This window comes from Cercospora beticola, chromosome 5, assembly GCF_033473495.1.
Source record: "Cercospora beticola chromosome 5, complete sequence".
In the NCBI taxonomy this organism is placed as follows: Eukaryota; Fungi; Ascomycota; class Dothideomycetes; order Mycosphaerellales; family Mycosphaerellaceae; genus Cercospora; species Cercospora beticola.
Window position 1 is genome coordinate 4,482,458 of NC_088939.1, and position 23,225 is coordinate 4,505,682.

General features: G+C 50.2%; 8 protein-coding genes and 1 non-coding gene across 9 annotated transcripts; 6 read left to right on the plus strand and 3 right to left on the minus strand.

Moving 5' to 3' along the window:
* Window positions 1-415: 415 nt before the first annotated feature.
* RHO25_008936 (uncharacterized protein) lies at window positions 416-1,589 on the plus strand (the record flags this gene model as incomplete). Its single annotated transcript, XM_023604739.2, has 3 exons — window positions 416-548; window positions 610-1,322; window positions 1,380-1,589. The coding sequence occupies 3 exons, from the start codon at window positions 416-418 to the stop codon at window positions 1,587-1,589; spliced, it is 1,056 nt and encodes a 351-aa protein (XP_023460597.1).
* Window positions 1,590-4,898: 3,309 nt separating this feature from the next.
* On the plus strand, window positions 4,899-6,482 carry RHO25_008937 (uncharacterized protein; the record flags this gene model as incomplete). The annotated part of the gene is made up of 2 exons (XM_065603118.1): window positions 4,899-5,597; window positions 5,649-6,482. 2 exons carry the CDS (start codon window positions 4,899-4,901, stop codon window positions 6,480-6,482), a joined length of 1,533 nt encoding a protein of 510 aa, XP_065459190.1.
* Window positions 6,483-7,179: 697 nt separating this feature from the next.
* On the plus strand, window positions 7,180-7,539 carry RHO25_008938 (uncharacterized protein; the record flags this gene model as incomplete). Its single annotated transcript, XM_065603119.1, has 1 exon — window positions 7,180-7,539. The coding sequence occupies one exon, from the start codon at window positions 7,180-7,182 to the stop codon at window positions 7,537-7,539; it is 360 nt and encodes a 119-aa protein (XP_065459191.1).
* A 543-nt stretch (window positions 7,540-8,082) lies between these two features.
* RHO25_008939 (uncharacterized protein) lies at window positions 8,083-9,753 on the plus strand (the record flags this gene model as incomplete). The annotated part of the gene is made up of 1 exon (XM_023604741.2): window positions 8,083-9,753. The coding sequence occupies one exon, from the start codon at window positions 8,083-8,085 to the stop codon at window positions 9,751-9,753; it is 1,671 nt and encodes a 556-aa protein (XP_023460595.1).
* A 147-nt stretch (window positions 9,754-9,900) lies between these two features.
* On the minus strand, window positions 9,901-11,277 carry RHO25_008940 (uncharacterized protein; the record flags this gene model as incomplete). The annotated part of the gene is made up of 1 exon (XM_023604742.1): window positions 9,901-11,277. The coding sequence occupies one exon, from the start codon at window positions 11,275-11,277 to the stop codon at window positions 9,901-9,903; it is 1,377 nt and encodes a 458-aa protein (XP_023460594.1).
* Window positions 11,278-11,669: 392 nt separating this feature from the next.
* On the minus strand, window positions 11,670-14,265 carry RHO25_008941 (uncharacterized protein; the record flags this gene model as incomplete). The annotated part of the gene is made up of 6 exons (XM_023604743.2): window positions 11,670-12,626; window positions 12,729-13,117; window positions 13,178-13,370; window positions 13,422-13,667; window positions 13,718-14,094; window positions 14,142-14,265. 6 exons carry the CDS (start codon window positions 14,263-14,265, stop codon window positions 11,670-11,672), a joined length of 2,286 nt encoding a protein of 761 aa, XP_023460601.1.
* A 1,300-nt stretch (window positions 14,266-15,565) lies between these two features.
* Window positions 15,566-15,682, plus strand: RHO25_008942. The gene has a single exon. It is a non-coding gene; the product is annotated as a tRNA-Glu (tRNA).
* An 888-nt stretch (window positions 15,683-16,570) lies between these two features.
* RHO25_008943 (uncharacterized protein) lies at window positions 16,571-18,273 on the minus strand (the record flags this gene model as incomplete). The annotated part of the gene is made up of 3 exons (XM_023604744.2): window positions 16,571-16,780; window positions 16,834-17,281; window positions 17,345-18,273. 3 exons carry the CDS (start codon window positions 18,271-18,273, stop codon window positions 16,571-16,573), a joined length of 1,587 nt encoding a protein of 528 aa, XP_023460600.1.
* A 1,317-nt stretch (window positions 18,274-19,590) lies between these two features.
* Window positions 19,591-20,778, plus strand: RHO25_008944 (uncharacterized protein; the record flags this gene model as incomplete). Its single annotated transcript, XM_023604745.2, has 3 exons — window positions 19,591-20,005; window positions 20,080-20,356; window positions 20,415-20,778. 3 exons carry the CDS (start codon window positions 19,591-19,593, stop codon window positions 20,776-20,778), a joined length of 1,056 nt encoding a protein of 351 aa, XP_023460599.2.
* Window positions 20,779-23,225: the final 2,447 nt, after the last annotated feature.

Here is a 23,225-nt window from a genome sequence, read left to right on the forward strand (position 1 = left end):
GCCGCCGAGGAGGGGCATTTTCCTGTGCAGATAGCGTCCACGGCGCAACCGCTAGCACAGCGACTCGACTCCGAGATTTCGTGGTCGACTCGTGTCGCCAGAGCCGGTGTTCTTCCTCGTTGAGCAACACATCCGAGGCTCATGGCCGAATGATCAATGATCATGCCGACCCTGCTCCGAAGGCTCTCACGAAATTGTTGCAGGAACCTTCTCTGGCGTGTCTGGCTACGTAACACGGCCGTAAACCGACCCAGCGTACCTCGAGACATTGACAGGTTTGTAAGCTAGATGCCTCCGCGTAGCTACTGCCTTGGCTACTTATAATAAACGTCGCTTCCCTCACTTGTGTCCCGCTTTACAGGAATTGATCTTCACTAAATACCAACACATCAACGCCTCACTACAATCGCCCAAAATGGTTCAGAACAAGCAGTTCATCTTTGCTGACTACCCAGACGGGCTGCCCAAGCCTGGCAAGGACCTCACCGTCGAGAGCACAGAGTTCGACGTTGAGCAGCAACCACCACAAGGCGGCTTCACTGCCAAAGGTGAGCACGTCCAGCTTAAGCGGAACAATTATGGGCGGGTCAAAGTACTGATCCTGTGTAGTCCACTATGTCTCTTTCGATCCATATCAGCGTGGCCGCATGAGGAAGCCAGACGTCAAGTCCTACTCTCCACCGTTCGAGAAGGGCAAGCCAATCGTCAACGCGGCTATCAGCAGCGTAATCAAGTCCGACAACGAGAACTTCAAGCCCGGCCAACTGGTCCACTACAGCTATGCAGCAACACAGGAGTACACTGTCGTCAGCGCCGAGGAGGCCAAGGGCTACAAGGTGATCGACAACCCGTTCAACCTCGACCCTAAGAACTTCGTTGGACCACTTGGGATGCCTGGTCTCACAGCTTACAGCTCTCTGTACGAGATCGGCCAGCCAAAGAAGGGACAGACAATCTTCATCTCAGCAGCCTCCGGAGCCGTAGGCCAGCTTGTTGGTCAGCTCGCGAAACACGAAGGCCTGACTGTGATCGGCTCCGTCGGCAGCGATGACAAACTGGAGTACATCACCAAGGACCTAGGCTTCGATGCTGGGTTCAACTACAAGAGTGAGAAGCCACTCGAAGCACTTCAGCGTCTGGCACCAGAGGGTATCGACATCTACTACGAGAATGTGGGCGGCGAGCAGCTCGAGGCCGCCATCGCGCATCTGAAGCAATTCGGACGCATTGTTGCTTGTGGAATGATCTCGCAATATAACCTCAAGCCAGAGCAGCATTACGGTGTGAAGAACTTGATGCAGGTCGTCGCAAAGAGGTTAACTGTAAGTCTTATTGTGAGCGACTACTAAACTTGAGACATCTCACTGACGGTGTTCTAGATTCGAGGCTTCATTGTCGCAGACCCAGATTTCGGTCCAAAGTACTGGGCAGAGCACCAAAAGAATGTGCAGCAATGGATCCACGATGGCTCATTCAAGGTCAAGCTTCATGTCACCGAGGGCATCGATAACGCTCCTGAGGGCTTTGTTGGTATGCTGGAAGGCAAGAACTTCGGCAAGGCGCTGTTGGAGGTTAGCAAGCCTCAATAGCTGGCATTGTCATTCATGAGATTATGACTATTTAGTACTGCATAGCGAGCATAACAGAGGATTGACACATTGATCAAACCCATTCGTCTCTCATGGTCGGATATACTATTCGTTAACTACCGGGGAGGTATGAGGATTTTGTTGCAATCCAGTGCGCATCGCCAGGACAACGCCTCAAATGAAGAGTAAATGCGATGCATGTCCAACCTACTTCGACTTCCTGCTCACCGTGGGCAGGAAATCGAGCTAGCCAGACGACAACCACCACGAAGGTAAGTTGGTGATCTATCAGCCGCGCTTTTGAACATGGGAAGATTCGCATGACAGCTCCTCGTGTGCAAGGAGAAGTGATTAATGTCAGCAACCCCAAGAACAGCGCGCTTTCGAGAGATTGAATGGCTATCGTGAATAAGACAACTACGCTGGTCTGGTGCTATGTGTGGGTCGCGCTCGCAGGAAGTCCTCGAGGTTGATAGTGAAAGTTGTGCTCCACCAGCATGGAGAAAGTTATGCTGCCTTTTGTTTCCATGTCTTCGATTGTCTGTCGACCCTTGGAGATCTTGCTCTCAATGATGCGTCATATTCGTCTCTGGTCGTTGGATGACCCTGCATGAGTAGGCAGTTGATATGAGCGTTGTGGCAATCCAACGACCACCCCAAAGACAATGCCCTGAGTAAAGAGTGGGCACGATGCGTGTCTGCTCCAGTCACCTGTAACCAGTCCGCTGGAACCTTCCAGACCGGGTTGAAGGCATCTACTGGCTGCATGCCAACTGAACCGACAACTCTGTCGAACTTGGTATTTGATAAGAATCCTATCTCATCGGGGTTGAGGTAGTATGAACCCAATCATGGAGCAGAAGTTGCTCCATCTTTGTCCTGGAAGAACGAATAACTTGCAATGTGATGGCCCCAGCGTTGGCATTCAGTGTGCTGATATGCGGCTTCCAGATTGATCGCAACATTTCCCCGCGTCCACGCATATATTGATGAAGTTTAAAGTTTCGTAGTCGCCATCGTGAATTAACAACCGGGACATGGTAGGTACAGCGCTGGGTGAGGGTGCTTCGGCAGCATCTCATGAGAGATACGAGTTGACACATAGTGAGTGTACAGCTCCGGCCAGCAAAGTGAGGTGTCAGATCCCTGGTGGGGGCACGCTTGTGGACATCGGATTATCTGACTGTAGTCGAATGTCTGTGGAGGGATATCGCTGTCTTGATGTGGCGTATCGATAGTGGGTTGTGGGAAGATACACGCAGCTGTGCCTCGATGGCCTAGACAACGGCCGGCTTTAGAGAATTTGGCACGGTCACTGTTGATCTTCTTGCTCTCAATCGCATAGTGAAGGACATGTCTGCAACCAGCGTCGCCCTGGAAATGGGAGATGGTGGGCATATGATTGGCATTTTTAGAAAAGTCGTCGGCCAAAGTATCGATTTTGTCAACCGTCAAGCGATGCAGGCCGATTTGGATGATGTATTCGGACCGAAAGAGAGTATGTGGTTTCCTGCATGCAGAACAGAGGGCTGTAGGTGGCAGCATGAAGCAGCAGTCGATATCCACTATTTCTGTCCTGCATCCTGGAGCCCTGCCATCAAGGCGCGCACCGGACCTCAGAGCGACATGATCGCCATTTGTCTGCCAGAAGCGTATCATGTCATCAACGACACAAGGACCATGGCATCCCATCATCCAATAGAACCCCCATGCTCGAAGAGTGCAGGTGAAGATAAAGCCAGGCTCTCGCACCAGGGCTGCGTAACAAAGGGCTTTGATCCAGCATCTGCTTTGGAGTCCAGTGAGTTCCAGAGACTAATTGCTTTAGCCAAAGAATCGTTCCACTCTTGCTGAAAGAGTGGATGTGGAGGTGGAAGGTCGGAGACCTCAAGGTCGGCATTAAACGAAGGCAGCTGCTTGAATTTCCGCTCTGCAAACAGAATTTGCTCTTCGTGCGACATTTGAGAGACCCTGCTGTCCGACATCCGCCGGTGAGGGGCGAGTGGTGAAGAGGGCTTGGGGGCGTTTTTGCTTTGCACCTCATGAGCGTCAAGAAGTGCAGGAGGGGTGGTGACAAGAGGCGCAGGAGGAGTGCTAACTCGCTCTCCTTCACCTCGAGCATCGAGTGAAGAAAGGCTGATGACTTCTTGTCCCTCTTGTCCCTCTTGGTCTTCCGCTTCTTCGTCGCTTCGAGCATCGAGCATCGTTTTCAGGGAGGTTGGTGAGTTCCTCACGATAAGCGTCGTTTCCCGAAGAGCTGGTGAGTACTGCATTGCTTGCTTCGCTGTCGTCCTCGCTGTCGTCACTGTCAATGTCAGAAGAGTTTGGCGATTCAGAGACGTCTTCTTCGTCGGAGTTTGGCCTTGCAAATGATTGCACTTTCCAGTTGACGTGGTCCTTGCCGTGATGCTCTTGGGTGACAATCTTCAAGTGACAATCTTCGATCCGTTCACGTATTCACTCGGGGACCAGAGCCCTCGGCGGCGCGAGTGAAGTATAGTGCCATGTTTCCCCACCCCTTGAGGCTCAAACGGGCAGACTTTTGCAGTTTCTTGTTCAGTCATTTCCGTGTTGCTGACATTTCGTTCATATCCCAATCTTCAGGAGTGACGGTCTGAGTCACCCAAAACATTCGTCGCGGGAAGTCTGTGAGATCGTTGAATGTAAAGCGTGGCTCACGCCAACCGTACTTGGCGAAGAATTGGTCAGATTTGCGCTGTGCGCCAGCTGGCACAAAGCCGGGGTCGTCATTGCTTGACGAACTGACTGAGGCTTTCGGACGACTGCGTAATGTGCGTGAGGAGCGACTACATCCATGTTATGACAAAAGGTCGGTAGCTCTCTGAAATGTCGCTCGGCAAAGACAATTCGATACTGGTGCAACATATTGGATACACTGACTGCTATGGGACATCCACCGGTGCACGACGTCGTTGAGGAGGTGCTTGTTTGTTGTCAGACCAGTAATTGGAGTTGGCTGTCGCGGTCTGTGATTTAGCCCCAAGGACAGGCAGGGTTGTTAGTAGCTCGAGAACTTCCTCGCTAAGTGCGTAATAAGGCGCAACAGTTGAGCTTGCCTTGACGTACCTGTTTCGATCCACGCGACGTTACTCTGATCGCTTGATGTGTGACGACTGAAACCAGTGCCCGGCGGCCTCCACATTCATCCCCACGTCTAGGCCCGCAGGCTAAACATCGCGAAATGCTTCGAGTTGCCCGACACTCGGCAGGCCGGCTACATTGGGTTCTTCTTATAACATGGGTATACGTTGGCATCTCCAGTTTCGACACTTTGTAGACTTCGCGAAAATGCTGCTGCGCATTCTTCTGGTTGCGGGCTTGCCGCTCACATTCGCCTCTTCACTTAAGCCTCAAGTCAGATGCTCGGATCTCGCGACTATCGATCTGGAGCCGTACAACGGAACTTTCCTGAATGCGACTTACTATCCCGAAGGTAGTCGGAATGCCACCGGTGGTGTCAACGGAACGCTCAATCAGGTCGGATTCTGCGAGGTCAATTCTGTCATCTCGTATGGCAACAACAACAACAGCCTCCATTTCTCTACGTGGCTTCCAGATACTTACGAAGACCGCTTTATCGCCGTAGGAAATGGAGGAATGGCGGGTACTATCGATGTCAGCGGCATGCTGACCCAGCTCAACAACGGACTGGGCATGGCAGTCGCAGGCGGTGATGCAGGCCACCTTGCAGCGGACAACCAGAACATCACAGGCTATCTGCCATATCTCCACGACAAAGAACAAGTACAGGCCTGGATTCACGATGCAATAAGCTTATTCACCCCTGCTGCCCAGGCCTTGGTCGAGAAGTATTACGCCAAGCAGCCGAACAAGTCGTACTATTATGGTTGCAGCACCGGCGGAGCGCAAGGGTTCGCGTTGGCTCAGTTCCATCCGGAATTGTTCGATGGTATCTACGCGGGTTGTCCTGGGAATTGGTATAGTCATCTTGCACTAAGTTTTCTTTGGAATGCTCAGCATGCTGCAGTAAGTATCTGTATAGGTGAACTTCCGGACCACTCGCTAACGAGGAGTCAGACGCCAGAGACTGCTCTGACCCAGGAAGAGCTGGACTTCGTCACTGGTGCTGTGCTCGATGCCTGCGATGAGATTGATGGTGTGGCCGATCGTTTGATCGAGAATCCGCTCGCATGCAAATTCGACATCAGCACCCTGGCCTGCCAGTCGTCGTCCAACTCGACTTGCTTGACCGAAGCTAAGATTGCGACTGTGAAAGCAATTTATGCTGGACCGAAGCGTGCAGATACCGGAGCACAAGTTTATCCTGGGTTCGACTTTGGCAGCGAGACTGGGTGGGCTGTACAACAACGCAACCTTTCGAGGGACTTCAGCGTGCCGATTTTGAAGAATCTCGTCTTCGATGACCAGAGCTATGACAATGCCACTTTCCACTGGACTTCTGACGTCGACATCGTGGATGAGAGAGCAGGAAGGCTCATCGACTCCATCACGCCGGATCTTTCTGCCTTCAAGAGTCGGAAGGGCAGGCTGCTCACTTCCCAAGGCTGGGCAGACCAGTACAACGCAGGGACTTGGCCCATTGAGCACCTGAAGCAGGTCGAGAGTGCTATGGGTGGAAGCGTCGACGATTTCTACCGCTTGGTAATGATACCTGGCGGCGGGCATTGCGGAGCAAACCCCGGCTATCCTAACGTGCCCGCGACATACTCGTTCATCGCCCCGCTCGTGAAGTGGGTGGAATCCGACGGGGTAGAGCCGCCGACAGAATTTCTCAGCACTTCTCCGCCTTCGGGGAATAATGTCACGAGGAAATTGTGCGTATGGCCGGCAGTTGCGAAATATGGCGGAGGAGATGTCGATGATTGGGCTTCGTACGAATGTGCGGAGTGAGGTTGCATTGGATTGTGTAAAGTTCTTCTCCAGTTCCCGGCTAAAGTCGCTGTTGGAGCCTCGTGACGAGGAAAGAACCTTATTCTATCCGAGGTTGCCATCCTCTCCACATACCCGATGGTCTTTGGTCCAGATCTCCATGTTTTCAAGGTCTTCGTGTTCGTACTTGTTCTGCCTTCTATTTGCGCGCCATGGGCAAACATCTTCAGGCCAAGGGTACCAATCTTGCCTTTTCCCAGTGATCCTGCCAGGAACGACCGAAACGCCAAAACAAAGCACTCCGAATGACGACGGACCGTGGTGGGCGCGACATAGGAAGCTAGGATGGATCACCTGGAGATGGCCATATGCTTGTCAGTTGCAAAATACGATAAACTGACCCGAGCACCTTGCATGTCAACAAAGACGGACGCAATCTATCGAAGCGCATGGCTATCAATGCCCGATTCTTACAGATGAGCAGACGGGTGCCCACCTCTCAACTACAGCGATAGCAATGCTTCAAACGAGTGTTGTCTATTCCGAGCGTGCTTTTCGAAAGCACGTTGTCCGATGCATGGTGGACCAGTGGGATCTACATTCTGCGGATGCGAAACAGATCCTCCTTCCGGAGTGCAGAAGGGCAAGCTGTGCTGTGGCCCACCGGATGCTTCCACACGAACCTCGTGGCCGGGTCGAAGGACCAGAAGGCAGCACTATGCGTCTGCCCAGAGACCATGTGCTTCGTGACGGCGCCTTTGGCTTATGGCATCAGCGTCCACGCGGTGTCTATTCGGCGAGTTCAGCTTCAACGTCATGTTCCGACATTCAAAAGAGCTACGAGGCTGTGAACAGGAACTATGATCCGAGCCAGCGTATATTTTCAGAAGTGGCAATTCAGAGTTTGCACTACGATGCACTCGAGAAGCCCACCCATCTGCCAGCCTCAATCGCGCTGGATCTCGAAGGAGACTGGGCTTTTCGCAAGCCAATTTCGCGTGCAGCATTCGAGCTCTCAACAGCAGAATGCTCGGGCAACGAGAACAGCACATTGATTAAAGAGAGCGGTCTCTGCTGAAAGCTGACATCAATTGAACAGGGAACATACTCATGCAAGCTGCGGCCCGCTCCTTGTGGAACCACGCCAAAATCTGACAAGACCAATGTGCTTCGGCGGCGCCACGACACCATCGTTATCACTCTTTGGCTTCTCGAAGACTTTTCTGCAATGACGTTCGCTGTCGTCTGCCCGTTCAGAATCAGTTCTGTGGACCAATACAACGAGCCAATTATTGCTATCCAAGTGCTCAGTCAGCACATGAATAGTGAACATATTCGCTATTGCTTCCAACATTGCGGAACGCCGGATGGTGGTGAGATGGCGCCTTCACTTTCGGTCACTTCACGGTCAGTTTGCGGATCTCTTCCATTCGATCCACATGAGATCATCCTCAACATCAGTGCGGTCGGATTCGTGACCATGTGGCATTGTGGTCGCAAAAGAATTTCAAGGAGCCGTATTCCGTAAGTAGCACAAAAGGTAGGCTGATCGTCTCGTTCTCTGCTTCATTCTTCGAACTATTATCAAAGCATTGTCTTTACCTCCGCGCTATAGCCCATCATGGAGGGACCTTCTCGAAATGCGAGTTTGTGGAGCAGGTACACCGACAAAATCTCTACTCCATACACAAACACACCCGATACTCGATCAGAAGTCCAGCAAAAGCCTGAAGTCGGTCAGGAAGAGAATGTGACAACAAGAGCTGGGAGAGTGGTAGGAGGTCGTTACGTGGAAGAGAGCAAGGAATCTGGACTGCACGATAATCATGGCCCGCTTCAGGTGGTCGACATCGACATGCCTCTGACTTTGACTGAGCTGGTCGAAGTGGATGGCAAAGAGTTCATCGTACTTCAGTACGCTTCGTTCGACCCTGTCAACCCCTTCAACTGGAACCCGTGGTACAAACGTGCCGTCACAACAATGCTCAATTTGATGACACTCTCGATCGGACTCTCGACAACCTGCTACAGTTCGACAGTCAACAGTATGACCACGGAGTTCGGCGTCTCGACAGAAATTGGCCAGCTCGGCTTATTCCTCTTCAACTTTGTCTGCGCGATTGCACCGCTCTTTCTTGCACCATTCTGCGAGCTTGTCGGTCGCAAGATTGTGTATGCTGGTGCATACTTCTGCTTCTCGCTCTGCTTTATCGGCCTATCTTTGGGACAGAACATGGCCACGATTCTGGTAATGAGGGCTTTCCTGGGTCTATTCGGATGCGTTGGCACGATTCTAGTGGGCGGTACTTTCGATGACATGTACTTGCCACGACAACGCAGCAGACCGATGGCAATGTTCGCCTTCATCGCCATCTTCGGCACCGTTTTTGCTCCGGTCTACGCTGGCTTCATCGATCAACATTTGGGATGGAGATGGGTTGAGGGCATCCAAGGACTGAGCACCATCCCACTCTTAATCTGCATCGTCATCTTCTTCCCAGAAACCCGTGGTGGCGTGTTTCTGCAGAGGCGTGCAAGACAGCTTCGCAAGGCGACAGGTGACGACCGCTACGTTGGCCCAGATGAGATCGAAACTCCATCATTGCAGAGTATGCTGAAGGCATCATCAGTCAAAGCATTCAAAATGCTGGCAACTGAGCCTGTGGTCTTCGCGTTCGGCCTCTGGATTGCTTTCTGCTGGTTCGTGGTCTTCCTCTTCCTGTCTGTCATCCCGATCACCTTCACCGAAAAGCGCGGCTGGAATGAAGGCGTTTCTGGATTACCTTATATCAGCTTGGCTATTGGAACTACACTCGGCTGGGCCGCGCATCACTTGCAAATGCGAAAGTACGAAAAGATCATGAACGATCCAGATCGAATTGCCACGCCTGAAAGCCGTTTGTATGGCGCCATGTTCGGAGCAGTCTGGTTCCCAATCGGCCTCTTCATCTACTCATTCACCCAATACGGCTATATCCACTGGATTGCTCCCACGATCGCTCTTGCGCCTATCGCGTTTGGAATCTACTTCGTGTTCGAAAGCACGTATTCGTACACTGCGGATTGCTATGGCGAGAATTCGTCTTCGGCGATTGCTGGGCAGGGATTCATGAGGAATACGCTTGGTGCTGTGTCGCCACTATTCGCGAGTCAGTTCTTCCACAATGTTGGAAGTCAGTATGCTGGGTTACTGCTATCCATTGTGGGCACGATATTGAGCTTGATCGCTTTTGTGATGTTCAAGTTTGGGCCTCAGCTCAGGAAGAGATCGAAGCGCGCGAGACAGTTCTAGATTACTCGTGCTTGGTACAGTGCTTTTGAGGTAGTTTAAGAAGGACCCAATTGGTCAGATAATCCTATGGTTGTGACCTGCTCTCTTCACTTCACATGGTTTTCCGCACCCTCATCGGAAATCTGGCCCTGATGGGACTGCACACGCTCAATTCCACCAAAACGAAACCGAGAAGCTTGCCGTAATGCTCTCCACATAATGCCACCATCCAAGTGGAATATACAAGCACTCTCCTGGTCCAAGAATAGCTTCTTGATACTTTGCTTTGCCAAAGAGCGGAAACTTCCGAACCTGCTCGCGTAGAGCTGCATCGTACTGCATTTCACCGCTCTTCAACTCAGGCCTGAAATGGATCATGTCGACTTGTGAGGTATTGTTCATGTTAATTCCAGCGTCATCCACCCCACAGGGGTACATGAATTTTGTATACTCTGGTGAGTATAGACGAACATACTTGTACCCTACGACCTGGCAGAGGATGTTGTGATATGGATCGGTGTGTAGTGGGGTTTTGGTTCCAGCTGGACCGAGCCATGCATTGAGAAGTGGTGCATCAAGTTGTTTGACTGTTTTGAGTCCTGCGGTGTTTGCTGCTGCGCCTTCCGGTTGCGGGGGGTTTGTCCAGCAGTAGTCGGGAATACTGATGTCGTTCTTAAGACTTGGAATTTGCTCGAATAAGTCGTGTTGTGCTAAGTAACCAATCTCTTCTGGTTGGTCTGGGATGAGATATGTTTCTGCGAATTCTGCGAAAGTCATAATCTTCTGAGACCATTCACTCTCCGTATAGCTGCTGCCTATTTCGACTGGCACGATCCTGTTGCCACCTAATGTTTTGAACTTGAGATAATTCACATCGTCCCAAAGTGTGCGAGCAGGCCAACGCTCAAATGTGTCAGGCATGATGACTGGTGCTCCTGTCGTTTCGAGGTGCATTTGGAACTCTTCGAATTCGAAGCCTCTGGTCGTTCGCATAATGGGACAATCTGTGTCCAGTGGGCGAGGTCGTGGTGTTGGAAGTCTCTGAGGTTCGATATCTGTCCATTCTGATACCATGAAGAGTTCGAGCTGTCGAAGTACATCGTCGATCAAGGCCTTGCGGCCTGGAGCGCCGGAGATGATAACTGCTCGATCCATGATATTGCAGAATGGCTTGAGCCAAGTTTGATCTTTCCATGCCACATCGAGTGTAACTTTGGTGCGTTTTGCAGGATTGGTGCTAGGTATCGAGATAGCACGATCAGAAATTTGTGGATGACTTGATTGTTCGCGCAGTAGCTTCACAGCAAGGTGAAGACTGGCATCTTCGTATAGGCGACGCCAGCATGCGGGCACATTTTCATAAGGCCAGGCATGCAGATAATTCTTCCCCAGTTGTAGCACATCATCCGGCCTGGTTGCAATTATGGCGATTGTACTGTAGCCGCAGAGGTGCATGCAGTCGTTTGGCACCGGCTTCTCGAGCTGCTGGAGGATGAAGAGAGCCAGAGTCTCGAGACGTGCTGCGTCTTCTTCTGGCGTGGCCATATGGCTTCTTGTTTCCGCCACTGCGTCAGTCGGACTTATGTTATCGTGGTCGGTCGCTTCGTGGCGAATGTCGCAGGAATGTGAAATGGAAGATGTCGAGATGGAGAAATGAAGTCAAAGTGAGCTTGGTGAGCTTGGTTAGTGGGGCAAAGGTGTAAGACCACACCCGAATTGGAAATTTTAGTGAACCGAAGCGCACAGACTGACGAATTGAAGTGAAGGTACCGTTGACCGCCTGCCTGGACGTTGGCAGGAAGCACCCAAATTGGCAAGCACGTAACAGTGTGATTCAATTGGAGAAGCCACCAGTATTTTTCGATATCTACTTATCACTACTAATAAGCGACAGCGGCGATATATCACTGCATAGTCATTGTTCTCGTTTCAATCCTTCAGATCTCAAGTGAGCCTTCCAGTAGTGGCTTGCGACTGCTAGAGCCAACGAAGAGATCATATGGCCCTTGCTGAAGCTGCCATTGCTGGTGCACAACGTTCCATACTGACAGATCTTTCCTGGTCACCTTGAACGTTGCGGTCTTGGTCTGTTCTGGCTCCAAATGCAGGCGATCGAAGCCTCGCAATTGCCACTTGGGTGCCGTTGGGATAGAAACATACAATTGCGGCACATCTGCTGCAGCAACGTCTCCTGTATTCGTGATCTGGACTGTGATGTGGAATAATGTCTCCCAGAGCTCCGGATGTCCGCCTTGTGCAATTGCTATGTCTGGCGTCGGCCATTCCTGCGTGGTATTGCTGGCCGGAGTGATGCTCAGATCTGAGTATTCGAAGGTGCTGTATGAGAGCCCGAAGCCGAATTCCAACTCTGGCTCAATGTTCTGTTGATCGAAATAACGGTAATCAATGTATAGACCTTCCGTGAAGTTGTCCTGCGGGAATGGTCCCGAGCCAATCGTGGAGTTGAGCAGATTGCCGTAGTCGCTCTCGTTCTTGGCGACTGTAAAGGGCAGGCGGCCTGAGGGCGAGACATCGCCGTAAAGCACATCTGCGATAGAATTTCCAGCCTCTTCTCCAGGAAGCAATGCATATACGATGGCTGTAACGTTCTCGTTGTTTACCCATTCGTCGATGACTCTGATTCCGACACTGTGCAGTACAACAATGGTGTTCGTGCAATTGCGAGCCACATTCTTCACTAGATTGTCTGAGAACTCGTCCTTGAGCGTGGTACGGTCGAAGGCTTCTGAGGAATATGCATTGATGAACACCAGGCAAGCATCAGCATTGGCGTAGACTGTTGGGTTGACACTTGCGAAGTCCCAGCGAACGGTGCCTCGGTCTGCAATGACACGGCGTTGAATGGCGTCGAAGGGTGATATGAAATACGAAGGCTAGGGTAAAGTGTTAGCACAAGTCTCCCATGCCTTCATGTTGCTTTCACATGTGGTGCAAATGCAACCACAGGGCGAGAAAGAAGCCAGGGAGCAACTTACGCTCGAACCACCGCTACCGCCACCAGTGATCAGAGTCCCGTTGAAGGTTTCCCAGCCAAAGTTGACATCGTAACCTCCTCCGAAACGAGAAGGTGTAGTCCAAGGTGAGTCTGGTGCTTTCGCATCGTATCCGTAGATGTTCAAGAATCTAGGCTTCTTCAATGGCAGAGCATGATCCTTGTTCTTGACGAGCACGGTACCAGCACCGCCGATCTCGCGGATCAAAGATGCGTGATCGTAGCGAACATCGATAATGGGGTGTTGCTGATCGTACGGGTACACGCCAACTTCTGGATATCCCGCATCCTGCCCGAGATAGTACCATGCAGCGAAAATTCGGGTAACCATGTCGTTGAGCCGTGTCTCAGCAACTGTGCCATTTAGGACAGCTAGAAGGAAATATCAGCAGATGTATCTGGCATACGCTCAGCTTCTAAAAGCGCAGGTACCTTGAGTGAGGTTGTCGCCCCAGTATCCGCCATCAGGCATCACCAGATCCAGTCCAGCGTTTGCACTGGCGACTCCAGCATGCTGAGCAGCCCAGTCACTCGTGATAAAGCCATTGAACCCCAGTTCACTTTTTAGGATGCCGTTGAGGAGCTTGGAGTTCTGGCAGCCGTAGGAGTTGTTGATGCGTTGATACTGTCTTCAGATTAGCATGGTTGCAAACGGTACAGCGGAGGAACATCGTACAGAGCACATGGCCGAAGCAGCGCCAGCGTGGACAGCATCCATGAAAGGAAAGGCGTAGAGTTCGTGGATAGTCCGATCATCTGCATTGCTGGAAATGGATTCGCCCATGCTTCCAGGGTTGCGCCTCCATTCCTGCTCGTTGAGCAGCCAGTGCTTCATCTGAGAGATCACACCTTGGCCCTGCAGACCAGTGGTGACCTCGCGCATGCCAACAGACGATAAGTAGGGATCTGCGCCGAACCCTTCCTATCATCATTGTCAGTCATGGATCAGCCAGAATTCTTGTCTGTACTCACCCAGTTTCGCCCGCCACGTGCAACTCTGCCAAGTGGGCCAGCTACAGGAAGTAGAGCTACATGTATGCCTTTACCGCGATACTCTTCTCCGAGAGCCTTGCCGTATTCATACATCAAGCGTTTATCGAAGGTGGCGCCAACAGTCAGCTGCGCTGGGAAAGCAGATACAAACTCTTGCCCTCTGATGCCGTCTGGAGCATCCGCAAAGCAGAGAGCTGGTATTCCGAGCCGAGTGATGTTGGGCGTGTTTCCAACACACAAGCCAGGGTGTCCTCGAGTCATATTCACCTTTTCTTCGAGAGTGAGCTGGTCCACGATGGAGCGTGCTTTGACGCATGCAGCCTGCCATTTCGGATCTGAGCCTCCATTGCCTTCGGCTGCTGATTGTCAGTCGTGAGATGGAGCTTTTACTAGAGTTACTCACGGGTTGGATAGACTGGCGGACTCTGCCCATATAGCGGCACCTCAGAGACATTGGCGTAGCCAATGCAGCGAGCTGTCGACGCCAGCGAGAGCAGAGCTCCAGCTGCTGAAACAACACCCTTCATCCTTGCTTTTCTTGGGAGCGCAGGATTTTGGGAGTTGAGGATTTCGAGTACTACATATGCGGCTTCCGAGCATCATCAGATTACTACTCGGATCCACTACTGAAAGCACCTCATTCCCAAGGCCATCATTCAATCATTGCAGAGTTGGTTCGCCTGATATTTGCCGACTAGCATATCCGGTAGCTGCGTTGCACTCCGCACTGTCTTTCCACATTGTACAGTACCATAATGAGGGCCACCGACGTTGAGCCGCGTCGTTGCAGAGCTTGGAAGGTGGAGGAGGAAGTAGCTTGCGGACTAGTCTGTGGATCCTGGTTAGGGCCGCACAGAGGCTTCAATCAATCGACTGCCATCAAGCTCCAGTGCGCTTTCGATGTATTCGCTATGCGAGATATGGCGCACCATACGTTGTCAAAGTGCTGTGTCGTTTTGGGTCGTGGAGGTTCACAATGGCAGGACGGGAGGAGAATTGCGTTGTTAGTCAGCAGCATGCCAAGACTTAGAACTACCTATCGACTTCAGCCGATCGCGAATGCGGCGGTGTCTCCGCCATTCCACTGTAACTGATCCTTACAACCCCGCCCCTGCCCGCCTAATGGTCCGCCGGCCTCGGAGTAGCTCTTGCAGTGGTTGGAATTCGATCTGCATCTCATTTGGAACCACAACTCTGCCGGAGAGCAGCCATGAAGGTCTATGCAAACGGCATCCCGGACCAGTAATAAACGCACACGTTCTCCCATCCGAGCAGAAAACCATGACATACCATACTGGCCAGGTTGCAAGAGACGTGTCGGGTTTCGAGAACACAGTTGGAAGGTTTTCGATAAGTTTGCCGCCGGAAAGAATTTCATGGTCAAAGACTACTGCGTGGACACGCTGTAGGCAATCGCGCAAGACTGAGTGAGCCATCAACAAGACATCTTTGTCGTCATTGCCTTCACGGCCAGCAAAGAACAGAATACGATAAAATCGGTTGTCTCTGGCCTCTTCTCGTGGACTTGAGATTCAATCGCAGCCTCTGGTGCACTTGATTGTGTGGGTTGTTGCGCTTCTATAGCTGTTCACGAGGCTCCAATGTCGATGCAAAGTACTCCTGTACTCCTCTGCACACTATAAGGATGGTAGAAGATTCGTCTTCATGTGCACTCAACCACAGCTATCGGCGCAGCAGCTCGACTACGGGTGAATAAGAAGCGCATGACGTCTTGCCTGAAAACCTGGCGGTCAAGATCCAGGAATCATATTTAATTTGGAATTGTCAGCATTTATCGAAGCAAGCAGCAAGCTCTGCAATCTCGAGTCCGAAATGGTCTAGTGGCTAGGATTTGTCGCTCTCATCGTACAGGTGCGATCGAAAACTCGATTCTGCAGCTGATGAAGAACCGACAAGGCCGGGGTTCAATTCCCCGTTTCGGAAGCTTTTTGCTGATTGCATAGCACAAGTTCTTGAGGCAAAGGGACAAGAATTGACAGAGATATGCTATTTTTCTTTTTGAAGTGAATTTCGGGTCTCGGTCGCGGGAGTGGCCGATCCCTTGGCGCGCGGGAGCAACCGCATCATTCCCGTCGACTGCTTCAGCGGACGGACGGTGACTTTGGATTCGTTACGGTGCTACAGTTGATCAAGACGACACGGCCCCGATCGCCATCGAGGCGTCCCCAATACAGTTTCGCATTAGGACAAAGATGGTCATTGCGCCGGAGGCATGGCTGCGTTCGACCAGCAACAGCAGCAACAAAACCTGCAGATGCCCATGCGCATGGGCAATCACTGAAGCTAGCCATGCAACTCTGGCCTATTGCTCCTACGACGAAGAACCCTTCAACTCGGTTTTCGACTGCAAATCCCAGGGTCCTCCAAGGACGTCTCCTATGCGATCGACTTCGTCAATGCATGTTACTGTGGAGAATTTCGCTACCTTCCTGTACCATCGCTGCCCTATCCGAACTCAGTCCAAGGCCATTGCCTCGCAACAACCGCGTTGAGTGTGCTTCGTCTGGTATCTCCAACAATTTGCGAAGAGTTCGAGCCGTCTAAACGGAAGCGCGAGAAATAGCGCCCCGAGGACGAAGGAACACTTTGATTTCCTGCAGACGAATTCAAACATGATGATGATGGCCAAGGAGGCCGCTAATGGTAATTAGATAAAGCTAAAGTTTTCTGCATCATCAGAGAAACAAACGAGGTTGAGATCGAGCTTGACAGATGCATTCGAACGCAGTGGAAAGAGAACCTGGAATCTGGGCCCGGCCCGCACAGTCTCGGCGCCTGGGAAACAGGACCCGGTTTGGGACCTCGTCTTCGTCACTTCCTAGACCGCTTCATTACAGCTGTGATTGCGTGTCGTATAGCAATGCCCGACTTCTCCATGTCTTTATGCGATAAAGCTGTGGAAGCACACACCTTGATGGCTGGCTGGGGCTGATACTCCTTCGAGGCTTCTCGCGGATGCAAGCCTTCCATGAGAGGCATGCTTTTGAGGCAGGTAATGAGAATGGAGTGGATCCTGAGACACTGCCGACTCAGTCAGCAGGAGCTTTCTCAGATGACATACGGCTGGCTCTCACCTCGTCAACGCATTCTTGCAACAAAGACTCCTGCTCCCGATACGAGAGGCAACGGCTTTCGACATACTTTTCCTTTAACGTCAAATGAATGACTGGATTGCTCGACGCACTTGTGCACCTTACCCAATCGCTTTTCTGAAGCTGCGCACGAAGCACATCGATACGTTCTCGCAGAGTTCTCAAGTCTCTCGCTCCATCATCCGACGGAAGACGTCCGATGACAGCAGAAGCTGTGGTTGTCAAGAACGTCGCCAAGGAGGCTGAGAAAGTCACAGCTGGGGAGTTGAGGCGCTGATGTTCTACCATCCCTTCACATCCGGTACAGAAGCCACCACCGGTCGCAACACAGCCCGCTAAGCTGCCGACAAGTATGTCAATGTTGGTCGGGTCTACATTTTGCAGCTCGGTCAAGCCTCTGCCAGTCTCACCCAGGATACCGTAAGACCACCTACGAGGCGGAAAAAAGGATCAGCAAAAACCACGAAGCCCACGGGTCAACATTGACACTCACGTTTCATCCAAAATGACTCGAAATTTATACTTGTACTTGAGCTCGAGAAGCTTGCGCAGGTCGATCATGTCGCCAACATTCTCTGACAGAGCTTCCGTGATTATGAACCTCCGCGTGAGCGGTCGCTCTTCACTCACGAGCTTGGCGAGCACCCTTTCCAGGTCTTCCATGTCATTGTGCTCAAACCAGCGAACGATGCTCCTCGATGCTCGGATGCCCATGCGAATGGGATAGTTCACCGCACGATCGGCCACAATGATATCGCCACGTTTGCAGAAGGTGGATATGACACTGCTGATGGTGGAGAAGCTCTGGGAGTAAATTATGGCGCTTTCGGTTCCAAAGTGGCTTGCGATATCTTGCTCGAGCTTCAAATGAACATCAAAGATTCCGGCAAAGCCAGGAGCGGAACAAGGCCCAACACCATAGGTACGAATGGTTCTGGCTGCAAGCTCAATGAGATCTGGGTGATTGGCTAGGTTGTAGTGGTTGTAGTTGGCCAGGTTCGTGACAGTCCTGCCGTCCCGCAGCTTCGTTCTTGGTCCAGTGGGTGCCTCTCGATGCAATATGGGGAGGTGCTCGCCGGATCTCAACATCTCGGGCTGCTCCTGTACAAGAGCCTCCGGTGCCCAATCCTCCACCAGCTCATCGATCTCATCTTCGGTCAACAGGACGTGACTGGCTCTCTTCTTGGGATTGTACTTGGATCCTACAAGATAGCGAACGGCGATGAGAAACAGGAATAGTTCCAAGATACTGCGGAATGGATCATTCTGGTATGATGCATGGATGTAGCGACCCAGTACTGCGGACCCCGGGACTCGGCCCAATTTGTGAGTTGCCTTCGCTGCTAGCTTCAAGGCGTGTTTGGCGATGGGGCCAACGCTCTCGCGAAATGCTGGAGATGATACCGGTTGTGTGTATTCCATGGTGCCGAAGGGTTGAGATCATACACCTCTGAGAACAGAGATGCTGCAGAAGTCCATACGGACATCGACGTTTCATCTCTGGGTGGATCTGTTCCACATATCCCTTGCGCTCACTAGCGAGCTCGTCTGGAGTGAAGTCGGCCTACACCCTTGCCTGCTTTAACCTATCTAGGTAAAGTCTCACCGTACACAGCACAGACAGTATAGCAGATCCACTTCGGTAGAGAATTGCTCTTATACGACACACTGCTTGGGTGTTCGGGACCGAACTTGGAACCGGTTGCCGTGTCAGCCGTAGGCAGCAGCATAGGGATTCGATGACAGGCACTGGCAGCCTTTGACAATGCTCGAGACGATAAAGTGCGTGTGAAGAGGAGAAGTGAACAACAGAAGCATACAAAGGCCGCTTGGAAAACGTCTCGGGCTCAGCAAATGATCGCCATGCCCACCGTGATCATTTTGCTCTGCACAAAAGTATCAGGCGCAGGTCATTCTTTCCTGCCCGCTGAGGTCCTTCTGCCACTTTGAACACTCCCGGACCGCGGGTGCCGGTAGAAGCGTATTCGAATTCACAGTATGCGGTGCGACTGGAGCGATATCATGCTTCAGCAGGACAGAGATCTTTCTATCATCTTCAACACGTTCGTACCATCTTTATATCATGACTGACGAGTGCTGCTCTCATCTTGGAATACCTCGAATCGAGACCATGACGCATCCAAATTATCAATCCAACACGAAGGCAGCGTTTGTGATCTCACGATCAGTAGCCAGTCACCCTCTGATGAATGCTGGTGGCTATGAGACCAATGCAGCACGTTCGCAGTCTACTGGGCAGCATGGAGTTGATCCGTCCCTCCGAACCATATCCAAATCGCGAGCTTTCAAGTTCACAGACACTGAACCGTGTTTTCCAAGCGCTTGTAACAAGACGTGCTTCACGGACCGATGGTAGCTAGTACTTGCTCTTGATGTTGAGCGGCCGGCGCTAGCACAGTATTCAGACACTTCCAGGGCCAATGCCTCGCACACACGTAGGTAAGACATGAAGTATGAAGGCACGGGCAAGCAACTATGGCTTGCAATTGGTCAGAATTGGAATGGCAGACGAATGTTGATCCAGTTCCATCACTGGTAAATATGTATCGTGGTTGGCGGATCTATCCTCTACTGATCCGGGCTCCCCGCGGTCTCCCAAGTCAAAGCGTCCTGGGGAAGACTCTGGGAGATCTCAGACCTGCACTTTCCGTTTCAGTCTATGCAGCGCCGATCATTTGCAGTGCAGCACATGTACACGGGTTCGCATGCGAGCACAAGATGCCCCGCGGGGTTACTCGCTTCTTTAGGTATTGCTCTGCAGGCCATCGAGACCTGTCGAATGTGGTAGCCGAACACCGTCACGGCGCCTGGACATGTTGGCACGGCTTCTTGTCAGGTGCCTCCGGGGTCTTCATCGAGCCATGGAACTTCAACAAGGAAGACGAGTGCATGGAACAGCTTAACAGACCGGAAAACTCGCAAGAGCAACCCAAAAAGTATAAGATTCGTGGAAATCTCTCACTTTCCATTGCTATCATCAGCTTCCAACTCGTTCCACTCCAACAGACCGCAGCACCTCCACGAGCCTCTTGGAGAGCAGTTCCAACTTCAGATATCATGCAATTGACCAACGCAATCGTCTCATCTTTGTTGGCCACGGCTGCCACGGCACGCCCATGGAGTACATCTGATGGTTCGTTTGACATCGTCCGTTGTCAAGTGGCAGCAAATAGTGCCTGACGAACCCATGCTGACACATCTCACCAGATGAGCCCCTGGCCCAGAAGTCCCGAATCACGGCTTTTGTGGTCAACGAACAAGGCGAGCCATCCGTCGAATGCTGGGAGATTAACAGCTTCTCCGAAAGTGCACGTGTGAAGGTTGCTGGCGGATCGACTGCGAAGGCTCATTCGCTTTCTCTCGCCCACGATGATGAGCTTGCTGGAGTAGAAATTCTCACTTGGCCAACTTTCGCGGACATCTGGCCACCCGCGGCCGACATTGTTCGCAGCAAAGCCGGGCTTGACATTGCATTTGGCTTCAAGTATGTTCTTTCACCGACGGCTCCATTGATCGCGATGGCTGACAAAGGCGTTTTGCAGTCTCTTCAATGTCCAGAGTGGTCTTCTTCGTTTCCAGCTCTCTGCCGATGTTCAAGGCAGAGCCAGCATCAAGGATGACGATGTAGAGACACACGTTTTCAGCATGGAAAACGGCGATGACTGGTTCTACTTTGAAGATAACTACTCGGGTTCGACTGCCAAACAGACTGTTGACAAGCCCTCACCTTTCGTTGTCAGCACAATTTCTGGTGGTGAGACGGAGATGTTGCGCCTGCGATACAACAGTCGACCACAGCACAGAGTCGTTCACAAGGGAGCATGCAGCTTCACTGGAATACACACCGACGCCGCCGCTGCCAGCTCTAGCGTCACCGTCCAGGTCAATCTCAATGAAGATTTGTGAGAGCATGGCCGAGGCTGCATCTTGAGTGGCAGGAGATCATGATTGCTCTCGCGTCGCGACTTGAAAAGACAATAATGTTGAGTGGTTTTGAACGATGATGATGGACGGCCAAATGGGGGAAGATCCGGGCAAGACGTTCCTTGTATCTATGCCGTGAACGCAGATGGTCACGAAAACTGTTGGAAAAGAATCAGCAATTGGCACAAGTGATGGCAGCTTGCTCCAAAACCTGAAGCTAGGCTCCTGTTGGATGCTATAGATGAGGCACCGAGCCAGAAGAAACATGAAGATTCAATTGCCTTCCGTGTAAAAGTCCATGACCCACGCGAGTAGGCTGTCGGCCAGGTTGAAATACTGAGCATTGATGTTACGTACCTTTTCTACTCCCGGCGTATCTGTGTCTTGAGAGTACCAACAGCTGATATTGAGTTGAATTCAGGTTGTATCTCAACTTTCGAACAAATTGAATAACGCCGAGTAATCATTCGAATGATCGAGATTAAGGTGCAACGCCTTGAAACACTTTCACTCGCGTCATCGTAGTTGAGTGACCTTCGCTACCACAGTAGAGTCATGCATTACCACCACTCAGCGCGGCCCTCTCCAACATTATTCTACCAAGTGATCATCCATCTTTCTCCAGACCAATCATCAGACTCAAGCTGCACGTGATTATGTTAGCCCGAGAGCTTGAGCTGATCAAAGGACTGGGATCACTAGGATTTCACTCACAGCATTGTCAAGCGACGGTATGTTGTCGGTCTTCGATGCCGCCTCAGCGCTTCCTGTTGCTTCCTCCCTTTTGAATAGCAATGTAAACCTCGGCTTATATATACCTTATAAACTTAGTGGCCCCTTATAGGGCTTATAAGCTATATAAGAATCGGCTTCTTAATTAAACTACGTCCTGCTATTTAGTATAAATATAATTAGAAGCCTTAAAACTACGATAGCAGATAGGGCGCTAATTAAGGTAAGTATTCGCGTCCGGATTAGCGTTTAAAGGATAGTAATAATCCTTATAATAGGAGGTTTATAACCTTATCTACGAACACCTTAATAATCTAGTATCCCTTAGATACCGAATATATCTTAAGAAACTATATTATCTATATTAAGTAACTATAAATAGATACTATAAAGAGATCGTAATATAGTACTTCTAGTTTAAGGAGCTATAGAAGGAATATTAAGCGTTATTAGCGAAGTACGAGCCTAAGAAGGTTAAAGACAAGCTAGCTAGCTAGCTAGCTAGCTAAATACGTCGATTAGTACTAGTTTTAATAAGTAATAGGCTTTCTCGGCTCTCTAATTAGTTAAAATTATAAGGCCTCTACTAATAAAAAGAAAGTAAAGGCCTATAAGCTAATTAGCTAGGAAATTACTAAATTAACGTAGTTTAAATAAGATTTAATTAGTCTCTTTAGATTAGTATAAATTCTTCGATATCGTATAAATTCGGTAAACTATAAAAGTATATTATTTTAATTTATAGTATTATATATTATAAGAGCCTACGAAGTCCTATTATATACCTCTACGCAGTCGTAGGTAGAAACAGATAGCTCCGGCTATACTAGCAAAGTATAGGGCGGCTAGACACCTATAGAGGTAGGAAGAAAGCGATAAAAAAAAAAAAAAAAAAAAAAAAAAAAAAAAAGGAAGTCTAGAAATCTATAGAAGTATATACCGGGCGAACTCTAACGAATACTATAAACTAGAGCTAGCGCGGCTAGAACTAATATAAGACCTAGTACTAAGAGACTAGACTAGAATCTCTAGATAGTAAATTCTATTCTAGGCTTAGAAGCTAGAGTAGTAACCTAGTACTAAAATAAGCTAAAGAGAAGAAAGGAGTATACTATAATTAAAGCTTTAAAGTAAAGTAGAAAGAGCAGAGAGGAGTATAAGACAAAGTAGCTAAAACTATAAGGAAAACGTTCTAGTCTAAGTAGAAGGTAGGATAATAAGCTAAATAAGAGGTCTAGAAACCTCTTAGGAAGTACTCTAGAAAGAAAGGAAGATATATCTCTATATACTAGTATATACTTCTAGTACTACTAGGTTAACTACTTATTCTAAGAGATTAGGTACCCCGTCTATAGAGCCTATTTATAGGTCCTATAGTAGAATTAGGTAATAACTAGTAGAACTATAGGAATAGAGATATTTATCTAAGGTCTAGCTCTTCTAGATACCTTATAACTAACTCTAAAAGCAGAGCATCTAACAAAAGTAACTCTTATTCTATACTTAAGGCTACCTATAATAGAAGAGCTAGTTTAGAGTACTACTACTTAATATAATTTCTATAAATATAGGTTATATAACTTAGATACTAAGTAAGGTAGAAAGTTTAGAATAGGATCTTAATATTAGAGAGAGCTCCTACTATAGACTAGTAAGAAAGAGTTAGATATAAGATTAATATAGATACTAGCGTAGGG